Here is a 22,903-nt window from a genome sequence, read left to right as displayed (position 1 = left end):
AGCATAACCCAGCAGAACACCCCTTGCCCCCCTCTGTCCTCCATTTTTCTTACCTTTGACATATCCTGCCTTATTTGACCATGCCTTCCACTCCTCTCCCTGGTCTGTTTCTGCGGGTTTCTCTGGCCCTGCCTTTCTCTGCCTTCTGTTGAAGTTTCCACTCTGGCTCTCCACGAACTGTTTCAGGCCTACCCTCCATGACGACGTCTCACCTGAACTTTAGTACCATGTTTCCAAATTCACAATACTCTCCCATTTCAAATGCCCTGCTCGTCACCTGGAACTTTTACAAAACTGTGAAACGTTTTTCTATTTAAAGTACTTCGTATAACTACTGCAGCTGCAGCCGCTGGGGCCGCATTTTCTCCAAGTGCCTCAGATGAAATCTGTGACTCTGTCTGTCCATTCAGTAGGTATCTCATGTGAGTCACATGCTATCAGGTGTTTAACATAAATCATCCAACTGAATCCTTGAGTAACCCCAGTTTGTTCCCTACTACCAGTATACTCCCCTCCTTCAAAACATTGTGACCAAGTCCTGTCTTCGGTAAGATACCATTTAATTCGGTCTGTCCCTTCCCCTCTCCACTCTCATTACATTAATCCAAACCATGACAGAGGCAGAAAGCAGCTTCGGTCTCAGCACCCCTAAACCCCACCTCCATATACAGTGAGAACTGGAGGGAAAAATGGTTTCCCCAATGTTACCCTGATACTCAGGACAGGGACTCCAACTTGGAACCCTTTAGTACCCAGCTTCTGAAACTGTGGGTCAGAACCCCACAGGAGACTGGATGCAAGGTCACAAATCTTGCAACCGTACAGTTTCTGAACACACAGCAAACGAAAACTCAACACCAAATGCACAACGCATCCGAGGTGTGTCTGGTCTCGCCTGTGCCGTATAACGTGACTTCATAGGACCCTGGCTGTGCATGCAAGGTGTGTACACTCTGCACTACGAGGTAGACCCAAAAAGGGATGCTGGAACCAATTTGGCTCAAATCAGGCACGACTGTACGTTATTAATTGCAGGGATTTTATTCTACACACAGTTAATTTAATTAACTAAAAACACTTGATATTTCTCCAGCATTCTTTGTCAGGTTGAGCATCGAATTAGAGTAGCTTTGGGTTGTACGATAGAGGTGCTCGGTTTAGAAATTGCTTAGTTGCTGCCTTGAGTTGTTCTACTTTTTAAAAATCTTTCGGCAAATCTTGTGTTCATAAGATTTAAAAAACGATTTACATTTTTTTCAATTGTCCCTATCCACATTTCTGCCACTCTGTATTTACTATGTATGCAAAGGGGTGTTGTTATTGGTATTGATGATTACAAAAGTAAAATGCTGGTGAACTCCAAATAACGCTGAAGCTACCCTGCATCCTATAGTATCAAACAGCCATAATTTAATTCTGTATATAAAATTAAACACTGATATCCACCTCATCAGCATCCAGATTTATTTTAGTCTATAATAAGTGAGGAAAAAAAACTGTTTGGCACCCCCACGGACTTATTTTAAAATACAGTTCTTCGTGATTTATTATCAGCAAGTTTTTGATTGATGTATTTAGCATCACGTGAAGATTTCCCAGTCAAAGGTCACAAGTGGGCAAAGTTGAAGACGCCTTGCTTTAGCACACAGTCCTAACATGTAGGGTGCCTGCTGTGGCCATTTAATCTGCATAGAAATATCCTAGTGGGCTGTAACATTCTAAAGTAAGTATGAGCTGGCCCGTGTGATCAAGTGATGCTATCTGACTGTGGCGTCCAGATCATGGGAAACCTTACAGTTTTCACCTTGCTGCTTGAATGTGCTGCGGTGCCGAGATGAAGGAGAGTCTAAGGAAGTCATGTGGACTATGCGGAAGGGGAGAGGGATGGAGGGAACAGACAGCAGCCTCAGGAAAACATGCACACATTTTAGTTACTAACCAGGGGAGTTTTCAGATGCTCGCAGCCCGGGAACACCTCATCACAACACACACCGACGACACTGACCTTACACTGGGGGGCAGGATGGGAAACACCTTTTCAGATAGGACCATGAGAAGGAAATCAACGGACAGCACACATGGGCCACAAAGAGACTGGCCGTCACATAGTCACATAGCCACCTGGAAGCAGCAGGGCTGGGATGTGACATCAGCCGCTGTGGCTACGCAGGCCTCTAAAGTGACAGAGAGCACCTCATATGCACTGCACATGGCAGGCAGTACTGTGGGCATCAATTGTATACGGAAAAGTCAAAGGGCGACTTAAAATGGGACAGCATTCAGTAGGGCTGGGAAGGGTTGGGGGAGCTGTGGGCAAAGAGTGATGTCACAGGCATGTGCTGTATGTACATGTGGAAGTGTCCCACTGGACTCCATTAATATTCACAGTTAATAGATGTTAACAAGAAGAGAACGTTTCGTATTTCGTTTTTTATTACCCTAGAGACTCTATGGAAAGGCTGTGACCACCATTAAGTCTAACTTGAATCTAGTACAACTGTGCTTGAAATACTTAGGAATGAGTGTGTTGACTCTTAGCACATCAGACTCAGGGAGGTTTCCCTAGCTGTAGTATTTTATTACACCGTACTTACTCACGAAATTGAAAACATCTAATCCTACGATCAATCATATTCATTTAATACCCTTCTATTTAAAAAGGAAAGATACAGAGGGGAATTTTTAGTAGCCAGGAATAAAGTCAATACTAAATAGGTGCTTACATATACTGTAACGCTTAGATTATATTAACAGATGAAAATGTGATTATTAATTTCTCCATACAGAATTCTGAGCCAAAATTGAAATTCAGACAGTAAATTCAATAGCTAATGCAAACTAGGGAGCCTCTGTTCGTTTTCAAGTGCCTTGAGATAGTTTTAGAATTTTTATTATCAGCCCTTTAAATTATATAATTTAAAATTTACTTTCACATAAAAACTTCTTCCTGAAAAATGCTATTAAGAAAACCTGACTGCTAGTAAGTCCACTACATCTATTTGTATTTGGCGCCCTCTAGTGAAAAAATACATGAATTTGACTTAACCAGCTCTGCGGCCCAGACAGGTACCACAGACTTTGAAAAATGGTAGGTTTTGGATAGGGAATGAGAATAAACCAAAACATGACATCACAGAGGCCCAGAGAGATCAAATTACCATTTCAGAAGTGGTATCTTCTCTTGAAAGTATCCTAAACCTTTAAGACTGATGTTTAAAAACTAAGTCATCATCTGAAACATCCAATTCTATAAACTTTTTATTAACATGGCCTGAATTTTTTCCCCCCAAAATGACTTTTTTTTAAGACAAAAAATACCTGAAACACTTATTTAGAAGGGTTTACCTAATACAAGACAGGCTTTATCTGTTGATGAGTTCCTGGAACCAAATTAACAGGTTGACAGCTGTATTTTCATTTCTTGGCTACGTGGATTAACTAATGACACATTAGCATATGCGGTGGTTTGAATGAAAATATCCTGCATAGGCACGGATTTCTGAGTACTTGGTCCCCATTGGCAGTGCTGTGTGGCATGTTTAGGACATATGGTCTTGCTGAAGGAAGCATGTCCCAGAGAGCATACACTCCTCCTGGTCTCTCTCTGCTTCCTGCTTGTGGTTCAGGATGTGAGCCCTCAGTTTTCCTGCACTAGCCACAACATGTCCATTCGGCCGTAATGGAATACCAAGTCGAACAAAGCCTTCCTTCCAGCAGTTGCCTTGGTCCTGGTGTTTTATCACAGCAAGAGAAGCAACAAATACGCACAGCACTCTGAAATCGTTGATACCGCTTGGATTCATACAGGCAACCCTGTGCGCTCAGATCTGTTTAGTCAGCTTAGTTGAAGTTACCATCACCCTGGCTATCCCTAACCACGAATCGATTTCACTGAGGAATAATCAGTGCAATTGGACAAACTTCACGTAAGCGAGGTCTCTTTGCCTCTAAGTTTGAACGGAGGAGGTCAAGCTGTCACAGTTAGCAGATGTTGTGATTTTATATGAAGGAAATGCTGCAGACAGCATCCGAGCAAACAACAGACTGTTCCAACTAATTAACAAAATCAACGCATGATGGGACAATCCCAGGCCACGCTAAGTCACTCAGCATTGAAAAGACAGAAAGTGCTTACTGTGTGCTGACTCCAGTCCAAGTTCTAGATGTGCTGGAAGGAAGAAATCCCAACACGGTGTGCAGGACTTGGTCATCAGACCCAGCCATTCTCAGAACCTGCGTGCTTTCTGAATCCTGCCACTCTTCGGAGGTTTCTGTCTCTACTCACCGGTCTGTTCTCTTTCTAGTCAGAGAGAATCTCCTCCTATGACCATTTCCCTCTAGTAAGATGGGTTTTGGTCTAAGGCAGAATTTCCCAGAATATAATGTAAAGAACACTTGTCTAGTAAAACACCTTCAGCTGGTGTCCACTTCGAAATTGTTGCATTATGAAGACGTCTTTTGCTTTGTAAACGCTTTGTAACGGTACAAGGTTACTCTGTAACCTTGTTTATTTATCTTCTATTTAACATTTCCCAAACTGACTTTAACCAGCAAACAACCCACAGTATTGATGTTTCATAGGGAATTTCTACAAAAGTAACAGACTCCAGCACTAGAAATAAGAATTTTTAATAGTCATTCTCGTATTCTCTCCACAGATAACAGCTCAACAGCTACCTAGGGGCAGAGAAACAATAAAGCACCAGACCAAATAAGTAGGTAAGTAGGTAAGTAAGTGAATGAATAAATAAATAAATAAGTGACAAGAGGGCAAAAATTAAAGGCACGAAAGCTCTCACAGGTTAAGTTGAGAACTGAGAAGGGACCCAACTACCTAGAAAGGGCCAATCGCAGTGCTGGTCAGGAGGTGTGTACACAGCCTGTTTATCACTGGGAAGACCATGAGAATCATGCAAAGGCTGGAGAAAACGGGGAAGAAGGAAGGTTAGGGAAGGTTGGCTGATGATGACCACCCTGGGGTGTGTGGTCAGACAGGAGCAGGAATTCTGGTAAACCCTACAGAATATGCCATATATTTCAGAAACCTAGAAGACATGTTTTCATCATGAGGAAGTGCAAAGCAGGTATGTTTCACTCGGCGTAAGGGTTTCCTAATGGATGCATGTTTCGTAATATCACACGATGGTATTGTATTAATATGAACAGTTTTGGGTTTTATGTATCAATTCAATTCAGTGTCAAATTTTAAAATGTGAAGAAGACTTGAGGCAGAATCCACGATGCAGAAAGGGGCCCTGTGAGAGGGCCCAGAGGTATCCCTGGTGGGCTCTGAGGAGACGAGATGATTTATATTTTAAACCCAGCATGGTTTACACTTACAAAAGTGGAAGAAAAAGGAGCTCCCAGGAGAGAGAGCAGCCACGTCTTCACAAGGTCAATGAACCAGGGGACTAAAGAAAGGACCTGAGGTACAGACGTGGGCCAGCTCAGTGTGGGCTTGAATGCTTCCAGGTCCCACCGGGATAGAAGAGGCCCGGCAGGCAGCGTTGCAGGAGAATAAGGGGAAGCTGAACCCCGAGCAGTCAAGTGCAGCAATATTTAAATGTGTGAGGATTCCGAGTGCCTTTTAAGCATTCCAGGATTTTCCATCCCTTCTCCCTTCCCTACCCCCACATCCTTCTAGAGTTCTGGACTAGGAAGGCTGCCAGAGAATTCTGAAAAGGCAGCCACCTTCAAATACTCCAAAGGCACCACATTAGAGCAGATTAATCACTTTAAAACTTTTCTTTAGAGTAGTCCCCATAGAGGGGGCGCGAATAGATAATGCACCGGTTTAAAATCCCGCCTCACAGCTGACCAGGAATCTGAAAGGCGGGGCAGCTCCTCATTCAAGGTCACCCAGAGCTCATTAAAGTTAGAATCTAGCGTCCACAAAGAGCAGTATCTTCATAAAGTCGTGTGCTATTTAAATCTTTCAAGAACGAAGACTTAACTGGGGTGGGGGCAGGAATGAAATTTAAAGTAGGATAATGATGGAAGTTAGGCATGGTGACTCAAGGCCGGAATTCCGGCAATATGCTAATGCCGGGAGTTAGGAGTCTGCCGCCAGCCCAGCCTGGGTTACACAGTGAGTTGCAGGTCTGCCTCGTTACAGAGTGAGACATTATCTCAAGACAACGACATAGGTAAGGGGAGCTCAACAGCTAAAGAGAGCAGAGTTTAAAACTGGCATTTTCCTAGTTTGCTACCCTCACTGAGAACTGTGAGGCGCACAGACTATTTTAGAGGCCCTCATAGGATTTTCTGCAGTGTGTTATTCAAGGGCTCTGCACTGTGAGGAGGAGGATGAGAGCCCATACAGGTAATTTAGCCCAGCGTAGGAAGCAGGTGCCAGAGTTCAACAGGTAGGCTTTATTATCAGCAGAACTACTCCATCACACAGGATACAATCAGATAAAGAATGGTAATGCAGGGGCTGGAGCAATGGCTCAGCAGCTAAGAGCACTGACTGCTCTTCCAGAGGTCCTCAGTTCAATTCCTATCACCATAGGGAGGCTCACAACCATCTGTAATGGAATCCGATGCCCTCTTCTGGTGTCTCTGAAGAGAGCGACAGTGTACTCACATACATAGAATAAATAAATAAATAAATATTAAAAAAGAAAAGAATGGTATTCAGATCCCTGCAATGCTGTCTACCCAACCATGTGTGCAGTCAATGGTTTCTCTGCCAATTATTGAAATTACCAATAGCAGCTGAGAAGGCATTTGGAGGTCTCCACTGTGCTGGGTCAGGTCTTGGAATGCTCTGAGGTGATATATGCAAATTCCCAGACAGCAGTGCAATGTTGTGAGTCCCTGGAAGCAGTAGACTGACCCCCTGAATGATGTCTCCTGCTGCTGTGTAAGTCCATCCCTCCTGACTACATGCGTATTCGTATAACTATAAGTGGAGCTCTTTTGTGATGCCAGGATACAGTTTTTTAAAAAAAGAAGAAGAACATAGCTCAAGGATGCATCTTATAAATGCTGCAACCGAAGGGAGCACTGACCTCTATCCACTTATGCAAAAGCACTGCAAGCATTATGAACGGTAACCAGTGGTTGAACAGGAGCAATTACTGCTGGGGCAGTCACATTCCTCTCGCAGCCGAGGGGGAGTACATATGTGAATTAGAACATATAAACTTCTATTTGGGGCACTAAGGAAATAAAGCGAGCCTCTGAATCGTCCTCTGAAACTCACAGTGAAGCCTCGTAAAACCAAAACTGAGTATATGTCTGGAATTTCTCCTAACCATGGTGAACAGCGCCATCAACGCACGAGAGCAAACATCTCTGTAGTGACATTCACAGTCCTTTGGGTATCGTCCGGGAGCGGTAGAGCTGGGTCAACCGACTGATCTGTTTCTGGCCTTGTGAGGAACCTCCATTTCAGCCTGCACTTCCGCCAACACTGGGTCAGAGCTTCCTGATTGTCTTCTTTTCATTCTATGTATCTGTGTTTAGTACATGTGTGCGTGTGCATGCATGTATGTGAGCTGGTGCCCGAGAGGCCAGTCCTTGGATCCTTAGAAGCTGGTGTTACGGATGGCTGTGAGAGGCCTGCTGCGCGTGCTGGGAGTTGAACTCTGGTCCTCTGGAAGAACAGGAAGTGCTCTTGAATCTGAGCCATCTCTACATTCCTTCCATTTGTTTTCTTAATCTTAGTGGTGACTAAGGAAGGTGTGCAGGGGAATTCTATGTGAACACGTACCTCACCTCAATCTCACATAGACAAACAGCTGAGGGATTGTCCAACATTTCCCACCTTGGCTTTTCCTCCTAAGACTAAACCGTCAGCATCTGGATTTAGAATCCCACCTCTCCAGCTGCAAACTTCTCTTCCTTGTTCTCTCTGTCTTCCTGCCTTCATCCATTCCTTTCATGTCCTTTTTTAATCTGCTTCACGTCCTTCTCGCCTTGCTGCCAAGTTCTTTGATTCTACTTGTTTTGGGTCTTTCCCTTCAAGATGACCTCTTAAGTACTTTTCTAAAATCACCCGTGTCATTTTCCTTAAAATCAAATGTAAGAGTTCTTTGGAGTTCTCAGGAGCTACAAGTGGCTTAGATTGGCAACTAGGGCAGCCCAGAGTGCTGCCAAATCTATAGGTCTGGTGCCTGTCTCTGGTCCTATAACTAGAGTCTTTTTTCCAGTCAGTCTTCTGCTTCCAGAAGAACCATTAACCTCCCACCTCCGCAGACACCCAATACTCAATAAACATGCCGTACTCTACCCTGTACTGTCCAACCACTGGGGCATCCCTCCCTACTCATTACCACCTACACAATCCCTGGATGCTCGAATCAGCTTCTGTCGTCATTCTGGGATGCTTCCCAACCACTCTGCTCCTCTGCATTGGAAGGCTGTTCTTTGGACGCCTCAACAAGGAGATGAAGTTGTCTGCTGCTCATTAACACACAATGGCTCGTATGTTTTCCACGCATGTCTGCATCTTTTGTTTATATGTTTACGTGTAAGCACTCATACACAAAAACCTCATTTTCACATACGAACCTTGGAGCAATCATACAGTCCCTAAGAACAAGGCTAAAGACATCCCTCACTGAGAAACTGAAAACTGTATCCCGCTGTCTGTAGTCACAAGGTGTAGAACATACCCGACTCCTACCAGAAACTTCTACCCTCAAAAGTAGTAAAACGGGATGGAACATCCCAAATGACAAAGAACACAAAATGCAAACGTCGTACAAAGGTGACACTGATAATGACCAAAATTAAGGTCAGCTCTAGCACTTAAAAGTTTGTATTCACTTAAAGATAAAGGTCTTGACAGATAACGTATGACCGATCTGTCCCGGGCTATCTTAACTCTTCTACCTCAGTGAAATTAATTAGGTGAACCGGTTGATTTCACAAATCTCTTTCACCTCTAAGGAGAAAGATTTTGGAATTAAAAAGAAAAAAAGAAGAAGAAGCAGACTTTGAATAAGAAGCCCAAGTGTGATTTCTCTGCTAAGCGGCTGACAGTAAGTAGAAAGTGGATCATTTACCTAAATGGTGACTCATTTTCAACCCCTATGGCAACTGCACCACTAGGGAATTTCTTGTCGCTGGCCATGGCTAGTGTCAGACTCATGACTAAACCCTCATTGCTGAGCTGGCTTCAGATTCAAGGTCATCTCCTACACTCCTGTTTTGCAGCAGGATTGTCATGTCTAGCCTGAGAAAGAAAAGGGTCAACTTTTAGTTCTTGTTTCAACTTTCACCAGGAAAGATACCTAGCATCCTCGTTGTTCTTTGGTACTTCGTTAGCCACAATCTCAGTATGGCACAGAACCAAGAGCCGTGGAAATCATCCCCAAGTGGGTGGGGAGAGGGGGAGGAAACCAAAGCACAAGAAAAGGGCCAACTCTGGGACACCAGAGTGAAGATCTACAAGGGCTCCCTTTCCTGTGGCTGCCTTCATGCACGGATCTCTCCACCTGACCAGCATTAACTGGTCAGTTTAAATAAAAATATGCTATCACAAGGTGCTAGGTTACCAAACTAAAAACTAAAGTAAACAAACTCAGAGAGCATCTCGTATGAGAGACAGTGAGGCCCCATAAATCACCGAGACTGGGTATCAGGATTTCAAAGGCACCCTGTAAGCTCCCCCCAAGCCTGTTGACTCAAGCTCCAGTTGCAATGGGTCACCTATACGGCTGCATATAAAGTTGACCTTTTAAGTTTAAAAATAGTTGCAGCCCTATCCCTACTAAAGATAGTCCAGGGAGCCTCCATGCCCATGCACAGTGCTACCTAAACTCTTTCACACTTTACCAGAAATCTTGTTTCTTCTTCTTCTTCTTCTTCTTCTTCTTCTTCTTCTTCTTCTTCTTCTTCTTCTTCTTCTTCTTCTTCTTCTTCTTCTTCTTCTTCTTCTTCTTCTCCTTCTTCTTTTTTTATAAGAGTACTGAGAGGTGGGTGGGTTATAGTCATATTGTCTGACATAGAAGACAGGCTCAAAGACATGGAAATAATTTCATTCTCTAAGGTTACATCTCTAGTGTGGCATACAATCTTATCCTGTCTAGGAATTGGGAAACTCGTCAGCACGTAGGGGACATTAGAGTGGTGAAGACGGTTGCTGGCCCCTGCCCCTCTGTTCCACCGTAGCATCTAGGAACGGCTTACAACCCATCACCAGGACGCACCCATACTTATTATGACCCGGTTTCTTCCATCCCTTTGCAGCTCGCTCCCTACTGTGCCTACGTCTCTTCAACTTCCTTCATCCCCGAACAACATGTTCCTTGGGGGATGGCCCAGCAGTTAGATTGAGCAAACTACCCATGCTGCTACTGGGCCATGACTCAAGGAGGTCACAGGTGAAGAAGGTGACACCAGCTTGGAGTGCTAAAGAGAACGAGCCTCATGAAGTACACCATGGCCATAAATCTCGCTCTCCACTCAGTCCTGCCCCTCCTCCCCCGACATCCACAGCTGACTGTTCTCCCTTAGATCTTTGCACCCTTTGGCTGACCTATCTGGGATTTCTTTTTTTCCTTCCAGGCTGTCCCAATCTCTCAGGACAACTGCATTTCACCATAGGATCCCAGAGGCTGGAGAGGGGGTGGGGGGCAGGGACGCTGCCACCTGATCAGTTTGCCTCCAGCCAGAGTCTTGACCCCAGGTCAGCTGGAGCTGCTCCTTCATAGATAAGCTCTCTACCCTACTTTTCTTCACTCTATTACCCCAGCCCAAGGATCCATAGCCTATTTCCTTTTATCCCAACTAGGAAAAAACAAACAAACAAACAAAGACAAAAAATCTCCACCACCAACAAAAACCCAGCCCCAAGCCATCCTATAGTACAAGACTAAGTTTAAAGTCCAGGGCCCGCTTACACCTTTCCAGAACTTATATTTTGCTGCCCCAATCCCCACCCCCAGCCAGGCTTCATCCCACATTATTCCTAAATTAGCTGTCAACTTGCAACTCAAGCTTTACCTACAGGGTCCTAGCCAATGCCTTCCCATAAAGATCAGGGTTTTGTTAAAAAGCAGCCTTCTGGGCCACCTCCTATCCTTTCCAGCTGCCTTAAGTTGCACTCATGCAGTGAGCTCGAGGTCGAGGTAGTTCCAGTCCCATCTGAACAATTTGGAAAAGAAGGGAGACAGAACAAGATGTCCTAGGCTCTCAGCATGTACGGTCCTCTGGTAAGTAGAGGATTCCCCCTCTGGGAATCACATTTTGCTGATGTCACTCTTGCTATTCTGGACTCTAGTAATCACTAAAGAGATGAATACATTAGATAGTTAATTAAATCTCTGTGTGTACTTTCAAAATGTAGCCTGAGAACCCGTAGGGTTCGCCTCCTTCCATCTGTGAATTACGTCGACAGTTTCTTACGTACAGTGCTTGGCTTCCAGGACCGCACTAGAAATTCCAGCTTGAGGTATAAGCAAACACACAAAGTGGTTCCCATTAGGTAACCGTGTGGTACTTTTCTAACTAGCTATAGTGGAAGTCATATGTACCAAAAGGTACATTAAATGTGTGACAGGAAGCCATTTGCCCACTGGATCTGACTCTTCCCATAGAGAACAGCACTAGGGTTCTGTGAGCATGGGGCAGTGGCTCTACGAGCACTCGGGCTTTTTGACTGCTCCCCCTTCTGTGCCCTTCAACCACTAACTACACATGGAAAGCCTGAGCTCTGGGTCCAACAACAACTCCCAGGCAAACTATTCTTTTCTTGATGTGTAATAAGAAATAAGTTTATTTCTAGAAGCTTCTTTATGGTGTCTCAAAACTCACTTCTATGTACACTTGTGCAGAACTAGGGGACTACACTGAGAATTCAAAATTAGGAAAACAAGAAGAAAGTCAACAGTTGAGAGCAAAGATGCTGTTAATCCTTTTCATTTTAACACAATTTAGGTTTTGATGGTGACTTGAAATATTAAAAGCATAAAAATAAAAACTATGATACAGGAAGCTCAGCCCTCAACCACAACACTACAAATCTGTCTTAATTTTAAAATATTCTTTCAACAGAATTAGAGCTTAGCCTCTTTTGTGAAATGGGTTTTTCCCATACATAAAAGAGTGACATAATGCATCTGCAAATACTTACAGATACTCTTTATTAAAAACCGAAAGCATCTCTAAATTGGAAAGCCATTTTGTTGCTTTTTTTTTTTTTTGCTAGAAATTTCACTATGATTATATGGTTCATTTTCTCCCCTAAAATTTATAAAACAAAGCAAAACAAACTTAGCCATTATAAAATAAAATAGTTCCAGGGCAAAGAATGTCTTTCTTTTCTAAGCACCGGAGCTAGCATAAAGGTCTAAGTAGTTACTTTCTAAGAAATGAGCTTTTTAAAAGAAATATGTATAATTTAGTATAATTCCTTAAAAACAATCATTTTTCTGATGAAATATTTTTTCTTCTGCAGCTTTACCATTGTGGGGAAATGTCTGTTGTTCTGTAATCAACTTGGATCAGAATGTCAGATAAAATTAAAAAGAAAATTAAGAAGAGAAATCTACTTTAAGAAAAGAAATCTGAGTTGACACGCCCCCCGCCCAAGTATTTTGAAGCATACTTCTCTACGATGTCTTTATTCCTCTTCAAGACTAAGACGACACAAGAGCACTGCTATGAACAGACACAGTGTCCTTGAGAGCACCAGTCAACTCCCTGAAGGGGAGAGAGGGGCACATCCATGGGTGTCAATGTATTCCAATATGGCAGCTACATCTTAGCCTGGTTGCTATGGATACATCCCCATCAGAACTGTGCTTTCTATAGTCTAGACCTGTTTATGACAGGCCCAAGTGCTTCCTGTTTAGTGCCTACATCTGCATAGCACACTGTTGTCAGCTAAGAGCTAGGGGCTGCCACCATAGGGATGGCTGTGCTGCAGGCCAGAGATGCTCATGGGAGCTAAAGCACACACACTGAACATCAGACAAGGTCCAAAAACACACCAAATTTGGGGAAAACATCCCAATGCGTCCCTTTCATCTGGGATACGCTGGTAACCAGAATGCTACTGATCAAACTGTCATACAAGGAAACAAAAGGGGAGCCACTCACATGGCAGCATGGTGTTGCCTGTGCGTGATGAAAATTTTAATTTAGCAAACTTAAGACTAATTTAGAATATGTTATGTTGTGTTCTATTATACTGAGATTCCTACTGAGAACCGCTCAGAGTTCTAATAATGAAAGAAAAGCATATTTGTAAAAGCGGGAATTCTAGTGCTCAACTCTTCAATTTGAAGTGAGAAAGGACATCTGTGGTAACCCATGTCCCTTGCTAAGTCTCACTGTATGTGAACACCTATACAGGGGTACACTGATACTGAGTGCTGGGTAAATGAACTATGGGAGGCCTCGTCACCAAAATACAACAACAGCAAGCTATGCTGAGAGTCAGGAAAATCACACATAAAGGCCTTTGCAAGGTCAGAAAAAGAAGCTTTGACTTCAATTAGGAAAGCTAGAGGGTGAGGAGGGGGTTCTGGGAGGAAATGGAGTAATGCAGGCTTCATAGAGAAGGCAGCATTTCAGATGTGCGTAGGAGACTGGTCTCCTTTTTATTTTTTCCTTTCTTTCTTTATTATATATGAGTACACTATGGTTGTCTTCAGACACACCAGAAGAGGGCATCAGATCCCATTACAGATGGTTGTGAGCCACCATGTGGTTGCTGAGATTTGAACTCAAGACCTCTGGGAGAGCAGTCAGTGCTCTTAACCACTGAGCCATCTCTCCAGCCCCCTGGTTAGAGGGTTTTAAAACATTTGACTTAGAAGACTTTTACTCACAGAAAACATACAAAGATGGGCTGGAAGTCCCGTCTACTCCACACTCAATTTCTCCTGTTCCTGACACTTCACATGGGTCGCAATTCTAATTGCTACAGAAATCTAACACACACTGATGACTGGGGGTTCCTTACCCTCTAGGATAAGCCTTTTCTGTCTCAGGAGCCCACCGGAGGATGCCACATCACAGTACCTTGCTATGGGCCCTCTTGCTTGTGAGTTTCCTATGTTTTTTTTCCTTGTTTCTGGTAACCTTAAACAGTTCTGAGGAATTGTGACCTGGTATTTTGTAGAATGTCACCAACTGCAATTTGCCTGATAACTTATTCCTGTAATTGGACTGGGGAGATGTTCCGAGTAGGAGGTTAATAGATGCAAGGAACCATTTTTATCAGATCATATCAAGGATATATGGTCAATACAGCTTGCAGCTGCCAGTGTTGGCCTTGACAACCTGGCTAAGACAGTGCTTGTCAGTAGTCGCTGCAGAGTAAAGTCCCCCCAGCCCCCACCCACCAAGTTCATACTGTGCCACGTGGAAGGGAGTTGTGGTGCAGTTTCCATGTTTCGAGGCTGGAGAATGGAGTTCTCCCTTCTTCTGGGTAGAACATCCGACAGTGACTTAGGATGCTCCTGCCCAGCAGTTTGTCCTGCCCAGCAGTTTGTTTATGCCCCATATCACTGACTCAGAGAGGGCTTTTGTTTTTTTGTTGCTGTTGTTGTTTCCAGTATGGGTTGTGTACATCTGTTTTATAATTTGGGTCATAACCTAATATCACATTTTCTTGCTCAAATTGTTCCACCTCAGGCCACTGGGTGTTCTTTCGGTGTACTCTTGCATCAGGCTGGTATGTCTTCATCGGGGGAGTTCTGTGTGTGTGATCACGTCCTTCCTTTCTGGCACCGTAAGACACTCCAAGCTCTTCTTGTATATCCCCGGCCCGATTCTCTAGATGCAACTGTTCCCCTAAGGAATTCCGGTTCCCTGTTATAATGTGGTATCCCCAATTAGGGTGTAAGTGCCAGGTGTGCTCACGAGACTGGGGTATGGTTACTCGACACTCCTCTTTTCTGAAGAGGTGAGGAAATACTTATGGTGGACTAGATGGCTAAGATATTACAAAGTGGAATAGAGGGCTGTGCTCTGAACATGCTGCTTTGAACATTAAATAGTAACAGGAAGTGGTGTGCCTGGGTACTTGTAGTGCCATTTGGAAGGAGAAATGCATTTTTTATAGGGAAAAAATGGATGGACTGTTCTTGGCTACTGCTTTCTGCATTTTTTTTTGCCAGAAAAAGCTCACTTTCAGGTAATTAAAAACAACAACAAACAAACAACAATAAAAACTCAAGGTTGGCCTTTTTTTAAGGATATATTTGTAAAATTACAGAAAGAAGCCAAAGGGGAACTCCTGAAAACAAATAGAAAAACTGGCTTTGTAAAGGTTCTGGGAGGAAACAAGAGAAAAGGAACCATTACTACAATTCCATTGGGTTAGTAGCAGCGTCACCAGGCCTCTGGAAGAGGTGGGAAGGATCAGGAATGCAGCAGACTCCTACCTAATGCACCACCCCCAAATAAAGGACTAATGATGTTCTTTTATGATGGGAATAAATGGTGGGATGTGTTCAGTACCAACTGTGTTCCTGACTCTGTCTACAAAATTCACGAAGTCACTGTGGCAACTGTAGAAGAACAGACACACAGAAGTAAAGAGGTCCAATTTATACAAGCAATAGGCAGAAGGTTAATCCAGCCAGACAACCCTAGGGGACACTCTGCCTAAGAAGTGGGCTCCCAGGGTGGAAAACTGTCCTGCAGAGTGCACCATTCTCTCCTCTAGTGGAGGAATCTCATTGGCAGTGGAGAAAGAAAATCATGGTTTAAATCCAACATGTCCTTCTAATTGCCACAGAACTGCAATATTACTTTTGCTGCTGCTAGGTAACAAGACTCAGCATCCATTTGAGGTGGGCAAAATGTGTGGACCACAGGTGCAAGTCTTCTCATTTTGTCACTGGTCCATCGTAATATAGATGAGAGAAATAGAGCTGACGTCACTTAACTTGGAGCATTCCGATGAGTAGTATCTTTTGTAATTGCTTTGAGAGAAAGCTTAACGTATAACCCCAGACATCAAAGCACATGGGAATCACAGCACGTGAACTGCACTACCATTCAAACAGAACAGAAATAATGCTGTTTTATGTTACTACAAGAAATATAGTACTGGGTTCTCCTAAGCTCATTCTTTTTCTATAGATACATATAACTTATGAAGCATTCAGTGTACTCTGTGCACCATGCTGGACTTTGTGTATGTTGTAGTGTATGCTCTCTCTCCTTCCTTTCTTCTCTTCCTCCCTCTCCCTTCCCTCCCTACACCCCTCCCCCAGTGTCTCCATTTTACAGGCTGGGCTTGACTTCTCTCCATAGTGGTGGATGACCTTGAACTATTTGCTCCTTCTGTCCCCTTCCCGAGTGCTAGGATCACAGGCATGTACCCTGTGGCCCTGCTCATGCCGTGCAAGGGATTGAACCCAGGGCTTCAGGAATACTGGGCAGGCACTAAGTCTACCAAGTGACCTAGATCCCTAGCCACCATCCCAATCCTATTTCCCTTCTTGCTGCTGTGTTTACAAATGAAGACACTGAGCTTTGGGAAGGCAAGGCTTGCTGCCCAAATTATTAGGGAGCAAACAGCAGGGCTGGAACTTGAAACCGAGTTCTCCTGACGACAAACATCTATGTTCTTTCCACTCTGCAGAGCACTTACTCTGTAAGCACTAATGTGTGCTCTAGGCCAGCAAGTAAATGTCACTCATCTTCCTTACATAGAAAGTTCAGCAAAATATTTCCCAATGCCAAGAATACTGAACAATAACAAAAGAAAAACACTTGGTATTTTCCATAGCACAAGATCATAAAACCATTCTTACATTAGCTGCTATATCCAGTTTAACTAATGTCTTAGTGAACATCATGGACTTATCTGCTCTTTAAGAAAATATCTAGGCGCATCCCCCAACTGTTGGAGTGAAAAAATCGTCTTCCTATGACTGATATGCCATGCACTAAAGCGTTGGGTTCTTCAAAGCGTTGTCTACTGGCCTTGTTTTTGGGAAAAGAAGTTGTCCAGTGCATCTTTAACTTTGGTAAGCACGCTGTTTTATCTCAACTAAGCATTACATTTTGACTTTTTAAAAGAGTGACATAGGTAATAACACTCTGACATAGAAGCTACTATTTTCCTGTAAATCAAATCGATTGGTAATAACCGAAAGCATTCTCTTAGTAACTGATTTATTTATTGAAACATAGAAGCAAAGAGTGAGGAGTTAATTTAAGTTCACCGACACTGAACTGAACCAATGACACCATAGGCTTTTTTTCCCCTTTGTGTCTTGCTAAGTTAAAATCAAAGACCTCCCTGACTAATCAATGAAGTGAAAATCCTTATAGAAACACTTCCAAACCAGAGAGATCCACATACACATGTGCGCACACACACACACACACACACACACACACACACACACACACACGTTTGTTTTAAGCAAGTATTTTGTTTTTTCTATTACTACTTAAAATCAAAGAGAACATTTTTTTTCTAATTGTGGTGATATAAGTCTTTTATGCCTTTATCTTTTATGTGAGGATTTAGATACAAACTGGAAAAAAAAGCTTTACCAAATCTACCTTTGTTGAAAATTGGAAGCAGAAGACACACCAAATTCAAAATATCAAGAAGCCAAGTTCCCAGTTTCTATAGCTATACAAGAGGTTTTCTCTTTAAATTTATATGGTTATTTAGGCATATACATGAACTTATAAGAATTCTCTTTTTTTAAGTTTTAACATCTAAAAAATTTTCATTGTCACTACTTAAAATGTCTTTTGCAACTAACTTAGCCTCATCATGGAATTTCAGTCCTTCTGAGTTATCTTATGCTTGTGCAGGGCAGGGTTGGAATGTCTTAAGACTCAGTTACAGCTGTGAACATCCTATCTTCCTTCCTGAAAACCTCCTGGCCGGAAGAAAACCGTTATCCGAAGTCCCAGCAAGTGCTAGCCTGGGCTGTGCATCGGCACGCATACGCCAGCAGGGGGAGCCAGAGGGAAAACAGTTGCGAAAAACCGGCTCCTGAAGAGCAGCTTAATTTGTACTCAAAGAAGAGAAAGAGAACAGAAATGGACCAAAGAGACAAACTAAGACGCACAGCGAACTCGTAACCGTGTATGCAAAGCCAGTGCGGATGCCTTTGAAGTGAATCACACGGGAGGAAAAGCCTTATCTCTGCAAAGGATGCTCGGATCCCAACGTCAAGACCAACGGGCAGTTTGCTGGACAGCCCAGTGCGTTCCAACAGTGCTGAGCTGCCAAATGGCCCCCAAAATTTGAGAGTAGAAACAAGTTAACATTTTTAGGTTGGTTGGTTTAGGGATATTTCAAAATGGTTTCATTTTTCTCCTGCAAGCATCACTGAGCTCATATGGGAGACCTATTAAAATGAGCATTACTAGGTTACAAGAGGGTTGTTACAGGATTTGAACGGAAATCTCTGCGAACCTTGAGGCCCAGACTCCTGCCCGCTCTCATGTAGGTACTTCCCGCCTTTAAGTGACCTCTTTGAGGGGGAAGGTGTGACCAGAAATATCGTGAAAGTATTCAGCTTTTAAAGTATTTTACTTTGAAAGTAGTTAAGCTTTGCAAAATCTGTATAGAAGGACAGCAATGTACCCCCAAACTTGTACATATGTATGTCCTGAAAACTAGCAAGGCCTTGCCTTTATTTCCACTTACAGTAAACAGAAAAATGCCTCGTTCTATCTAGAATTTAAATGTGAAATTAAGAAGTGCCTGAACATCTACTTAGAACTAGTTATTCTAGTTATTTATGGATGATAAAGACGGATTACAAAAAAATCTATGACACATAAAATTTCTACCCAAAATACTCTTGTGCAGTAAACTAATAAAAGCAAATATCTCAGACAAAAAGAAACTCAAGAAAATTTGACCCCAAACTCTTATATTGTCCTTTCGAAATGGTTATTACTATGGCCAGATTATGCTAAGGAAAATGTGGCTAAAAAGCTTACATTATAATTTTTTTTAATAACTCAGCCAAGAAAAGAACAAAACACTGAATGAACCTCCAGGTCTGTCCACCTCTAAAGCTCTGAGGCCTCACTGAAATTGCCCTCAATTGCTGTTGCAGGGGGAGGGGGAAATCTGTTGAACTCTTAGGCAGATTAATGTGCATTTGAGGGTAAATGCTGTAGATGTAATCACTCAAATTAAATGCCATCTGGAACCCCTTACGCCTCCAGTACAAGCATCCAACATGTGGTACAGACACCCCTTGTCTTGGCCAAGATTTCAACCATATTCTTGTCCCAAGCAAGCAGCCTGTGCACACTGTGCAGCAATACAGAAAACATGTTGTCTTTAGACATCACCTTAAGACTACTAATTGTTATCGAGATCTTTTAAGTATATGAATTATCTGTTAGCAGGCTTAAAGATCTGGCTTCCCCAATTTCTGTCTCCCAAATCGCCTTCATAGCAGATTCTGTTATCAGTTTAAAAAAAAATCTAGACTTGCTATTTGTGCATTATTGTGGTTTTAACAAATCAAGAAAAATGTTTAAAGCTTCCGCGGAGGAGAATACTATCCTGATATCTGAAGACAAAAGAGAAAAGTGAGCTGAATATATTAATTAAATATAGGGCAATAAATTTACCAACCAAGAAGTAACTTATCAGACTCATTCACTCAGATATGATAGCCCAAAGAAGCTCAAAATGAAGGCAGGCTGTCTACAGCCTTTGGTTGACCAGTTGTCCAGTTCCGACTCACTTATCACTGGATGGAAGTGGCTTGTTTATTAAGTGAAAAGTTGATGTTACAACCATTATCAGGGACTTTTTTTTCTTCTAAGTAAACTTTCTCATCTCTGAAAGACCATTCATGGGGCTCATGAATTTAGAAATGAATGAATTTATAAAGAGATGAATGGCTTTGACACTAAAAATTCAAGCAATACTTAAATATTTAACTGGGTGAATATATATATGCATATAATGTGTCATGTCAATAATCTTTTGACCACCAGACATAAACACAGCTGAATGCATTTTGAGGAATATTTTCTCCCTTTACGACTATCTCACTTCAGCCAAATTGACCTACCTCCCAGAAGATCCTGTAGCAATTAATACAAAGTCTGAAAACATTTTCCAATGAAGATTTAAAAAAACAAAAAACAAAAACACAGAGCCCTGTCTAATTTGGTGCCCAAAATGAAAGGGATTATTTTGAGTGATCCCTGTGACATAAGTTTTCAGCCTAAAACACAGACATAAGCTACTTGACAGTTTAAGTCACGATGTTGTTCGATCTCACATCAATTATTAAACTCAAATGCAGGTTTCAACATCGGGAATATAGATTTTAGGGCAAGCGGCTGCTCAGATGCATGGAGAGTGTGGTCAAATTATGGAGGTGGAAATAACAGGCAAATGCATGTGTCTGGCAAGGGGCTTTCAGATTTTGATCTGTCCCTTGCCACATACATACAAGAGATATGAGAACACAGGCCCACCCATAATGGCCCGCTCAGCATTTAAGGCTGGACATATTCAGCACGTGTCTTCTGATTTATAGAGCAAATGACAAAGAGAAGATTATATTTTAATAAATGTAACAATTTGTTAGTCCTAAGAGAACAATGGCACATACTGCAGCTGCAGGGAGTAACAGTCCCAGTAAGAAAGCAGTAACTGGTCATTCCGATGAAGAGCCAAGCCAAACTTAGAAATGAGGCCCAGATTCAAAAAAAAAAAAAAAAAAAAAAAAAAAAAGCAAGAATGCAGATTTGATTATCACCGTGGTACAAACCGGTGGGTCAGTAGGTGGGCGAATACTTTTAGGGAGCCCCCTTTAGTTTAAGGCCAACTTTTCACTTCAGCAACAATGTTACCTCTATGTTACAACATACAGATACAATCCAGTGGCTGACTGACAGGCTAAGGCGGGTTTTCCTTTGTTTGTTTGTTTTGTTTTGTTTTTAAATAAAATCTGCATGAGATATAAAGCAGGTGGGAAAGAAGCTAGGCCGAGCAAACGGAACCGAAAGAAAGCATCTTTCACCGGCAGATACAAGAGGTAAAACGTCATAACCCTCCTGACCTTGTACATAGGTGTCCAAAACTACAAAAATAGCTTAAAGAGACAACTACTTGTAATTGCCACATATCCCTATTGACTCTTTCAGCCATTTGCATCAAATACTTAGAAGCCTTACTCCCTGGCCTCTAGGCCAGTCGATCAATAAAACCCACACAATCTTAATTATTTCTTTGCATAACTGAAGACATAAAACACATGATTTTGTTGTTGTTTTAGATGCAACTCTGAAAGCACTCTACCTTATTTCCCAGGCTACTTGAAGGCTGTCTGATGCTAAAGGTTACTTCGCAGCCCACCATGCTCCCTTAACTGCTAAGACCAGCAGCGCTTTGGCACATATGACACAAATGCCCAGCTGAAGCCTTCTGGTAGCTAAATGACCTCAGAGACCTCGACTTGTTCTCCAAGAACTGAAGGAGACAAAGGCAGCATAAGGACCCTTCTAACTTTGTTCTCTGCAGACGGTGCACACAGGGAACAGAATATTTAAAGGTTCAGTCCTTACAATGTACCCTGAGAATCGGAGAAATGGGAGTGAGGGTTGCAAGTTCAGTGAACTCTTCTGAGTTTGAGGGAGGTAGGAGGTGGCGTCCTGCAACTCTTATTTCCAACAAGGAATCTTAAGCAGTACCTTCGGTAATATGCAACGCCACCACCAGACCCTACTGGGTTTCTGCTGCAAGGGCAAAGTGTCACTCAAAGGACCCTTCGTCCTAGGCATACTCGAACTATGCCAAAGTTGCTTTTGTAAAATGCTTAATCTACCTGAAGAGAGGTGTGCAAACAGGAACCTCCCTCCAAAGGAGCAGAACAGCTAACTTGCAGTAAGCGTGACAAAATTATCTCTGTATTTCCCCTGGCCACAGGGATCGGTGATTCCCCAGCGTGGGAAACAGCAGTCTAGCGGCGTCACTGACACCCGAACCAGAACAGGGGCTTACCTTGTTGGAGGCCATCTCACTGACGGAGTGCCTGGTCTGCAGGGTCTCTAGCTGGTCCAGACACCAGTCCAGCTCCTCCAGGGTCTCGCTGGCCAGTTTCTGGTAGGCCTCCTCTGCGAAGAGACAGGGAAAGGGGGACTCAGTTCTTAAGCGCTTCACCGGACCACCAGCGAGTTCAAAGGGGGCCATCCTGCCGTACCCCGCCATGCTCGGATGCCCGGTGCCCGCACATGAGGGCTGCTCCTTCATATTGCAGAGCCCGGCGGCGCGCGGGGGGCTGAGGTTGGATTAGTGGGGCCGGGCTCAGGCTGGCCGAGATGCTCCAGCTTGACGTCGCGGGTCAGCCTCCAGGGAGGGGCGCAAAGTGCTGCAAGGCCAACTTTGGCACGGGGACGGCGGGCGTATTCTCAGCGGTGCGAGCTGGGGCTTCCCTGAGCTTGGATGCTGCCCCTGGTGGCCGGCTCAGGGGAGAGGGTGAGAGCAGGGGCTCGCCCCACAGATGGGCGAGCAGCTCACGGGCGTCCGCGTCCCGCAGCCCCGGCTCCACGTCGCCACCCGCTAAGAGCCCCGCGCACGAAGCGAATGAATCAGCCGCGGCCGCCGTTTCCTGTTTTGTCGCTCAAGTCCGCGGGCGGGCGGGCGCAGCGCCGCTCCATGCTGGCTTTCCGGGAACACTCCCCCTCGCGCCCCTCGCGGCCCCGCGGCGCTGTCTGGCTCCCCCGCGACTCCTTACGAAAGGGTTCCGAGTTGCAATATGCTGTCCGGACCGCCCTCCCCGCCACCTCGCCGTGGCATGGCCCAGAGGCAGCCGGCGCCACTGCTTTGAAGCGCAGCCGGGAGGCGCGGCTGTGCGCGCGTGTGTTTGCTGCGCTGCTGTGGAGCTGTCTTGCACCAGAGCAGCGGAAAACCCGGCGTGGAGCACCCGCCGCCCGCCGCCTGGGGTCCCCGCGGGTCTCAGGCGGGGCTCGATCGTCCCCC

General features: G+C 43.9%; 1 protein-coding gene across 17 annotated transcripts in view; it reads right to left on the bottom strand.

Annotated features, from left to right (window-relative positions):
• The window catches only part of Pde4d (phosphodiesterase 4D), a 1,514,231-nt gene that overhangs the window by 27,954 nt on the left and 1,463,374 nt on the right, over positions 1-22,903 (bottom strand). For 13 of the 17 annotated variants that reach the window (XM_039101733.2, XM_063281298.1, XM_063281299.1 and 10 more), the window contains one exon: positions 21,926-22,038. In XM_039101733.2, coding sequence (XP_038957661.1) covers positions 21,926-22,038 — 113 coding nt within the window. Of the gene's footprint in view, positions 1-53; positions 20,643-21,925; positions 22,039-22,124; positions 22,265-22,903 lie in introns of those variants that run through there. The other 4 variants (XM_008760723.3, XM_063281303.1, XM_039101739.2 and 1 more) reach the window with 4 other exon arrangements.

The sequence above is a fragment of the Rattus norvegicus genome, chromosome 2 (assembly GCF_036323735.1).
Source record: "Rattus norvegicus strain BN/NHsdMcwi chromosome 2, GRCr8, whole genome shotgun sequence".
Lineage (NCBI taxonomy): Eukaryota > Metazoa > Chordata > Mammalia > Rodentia > Muridae > Rattus > Rattus norvegicus.
This window is presented reverse-complemented; position numbering and strand designations above follow the sequence as displayed.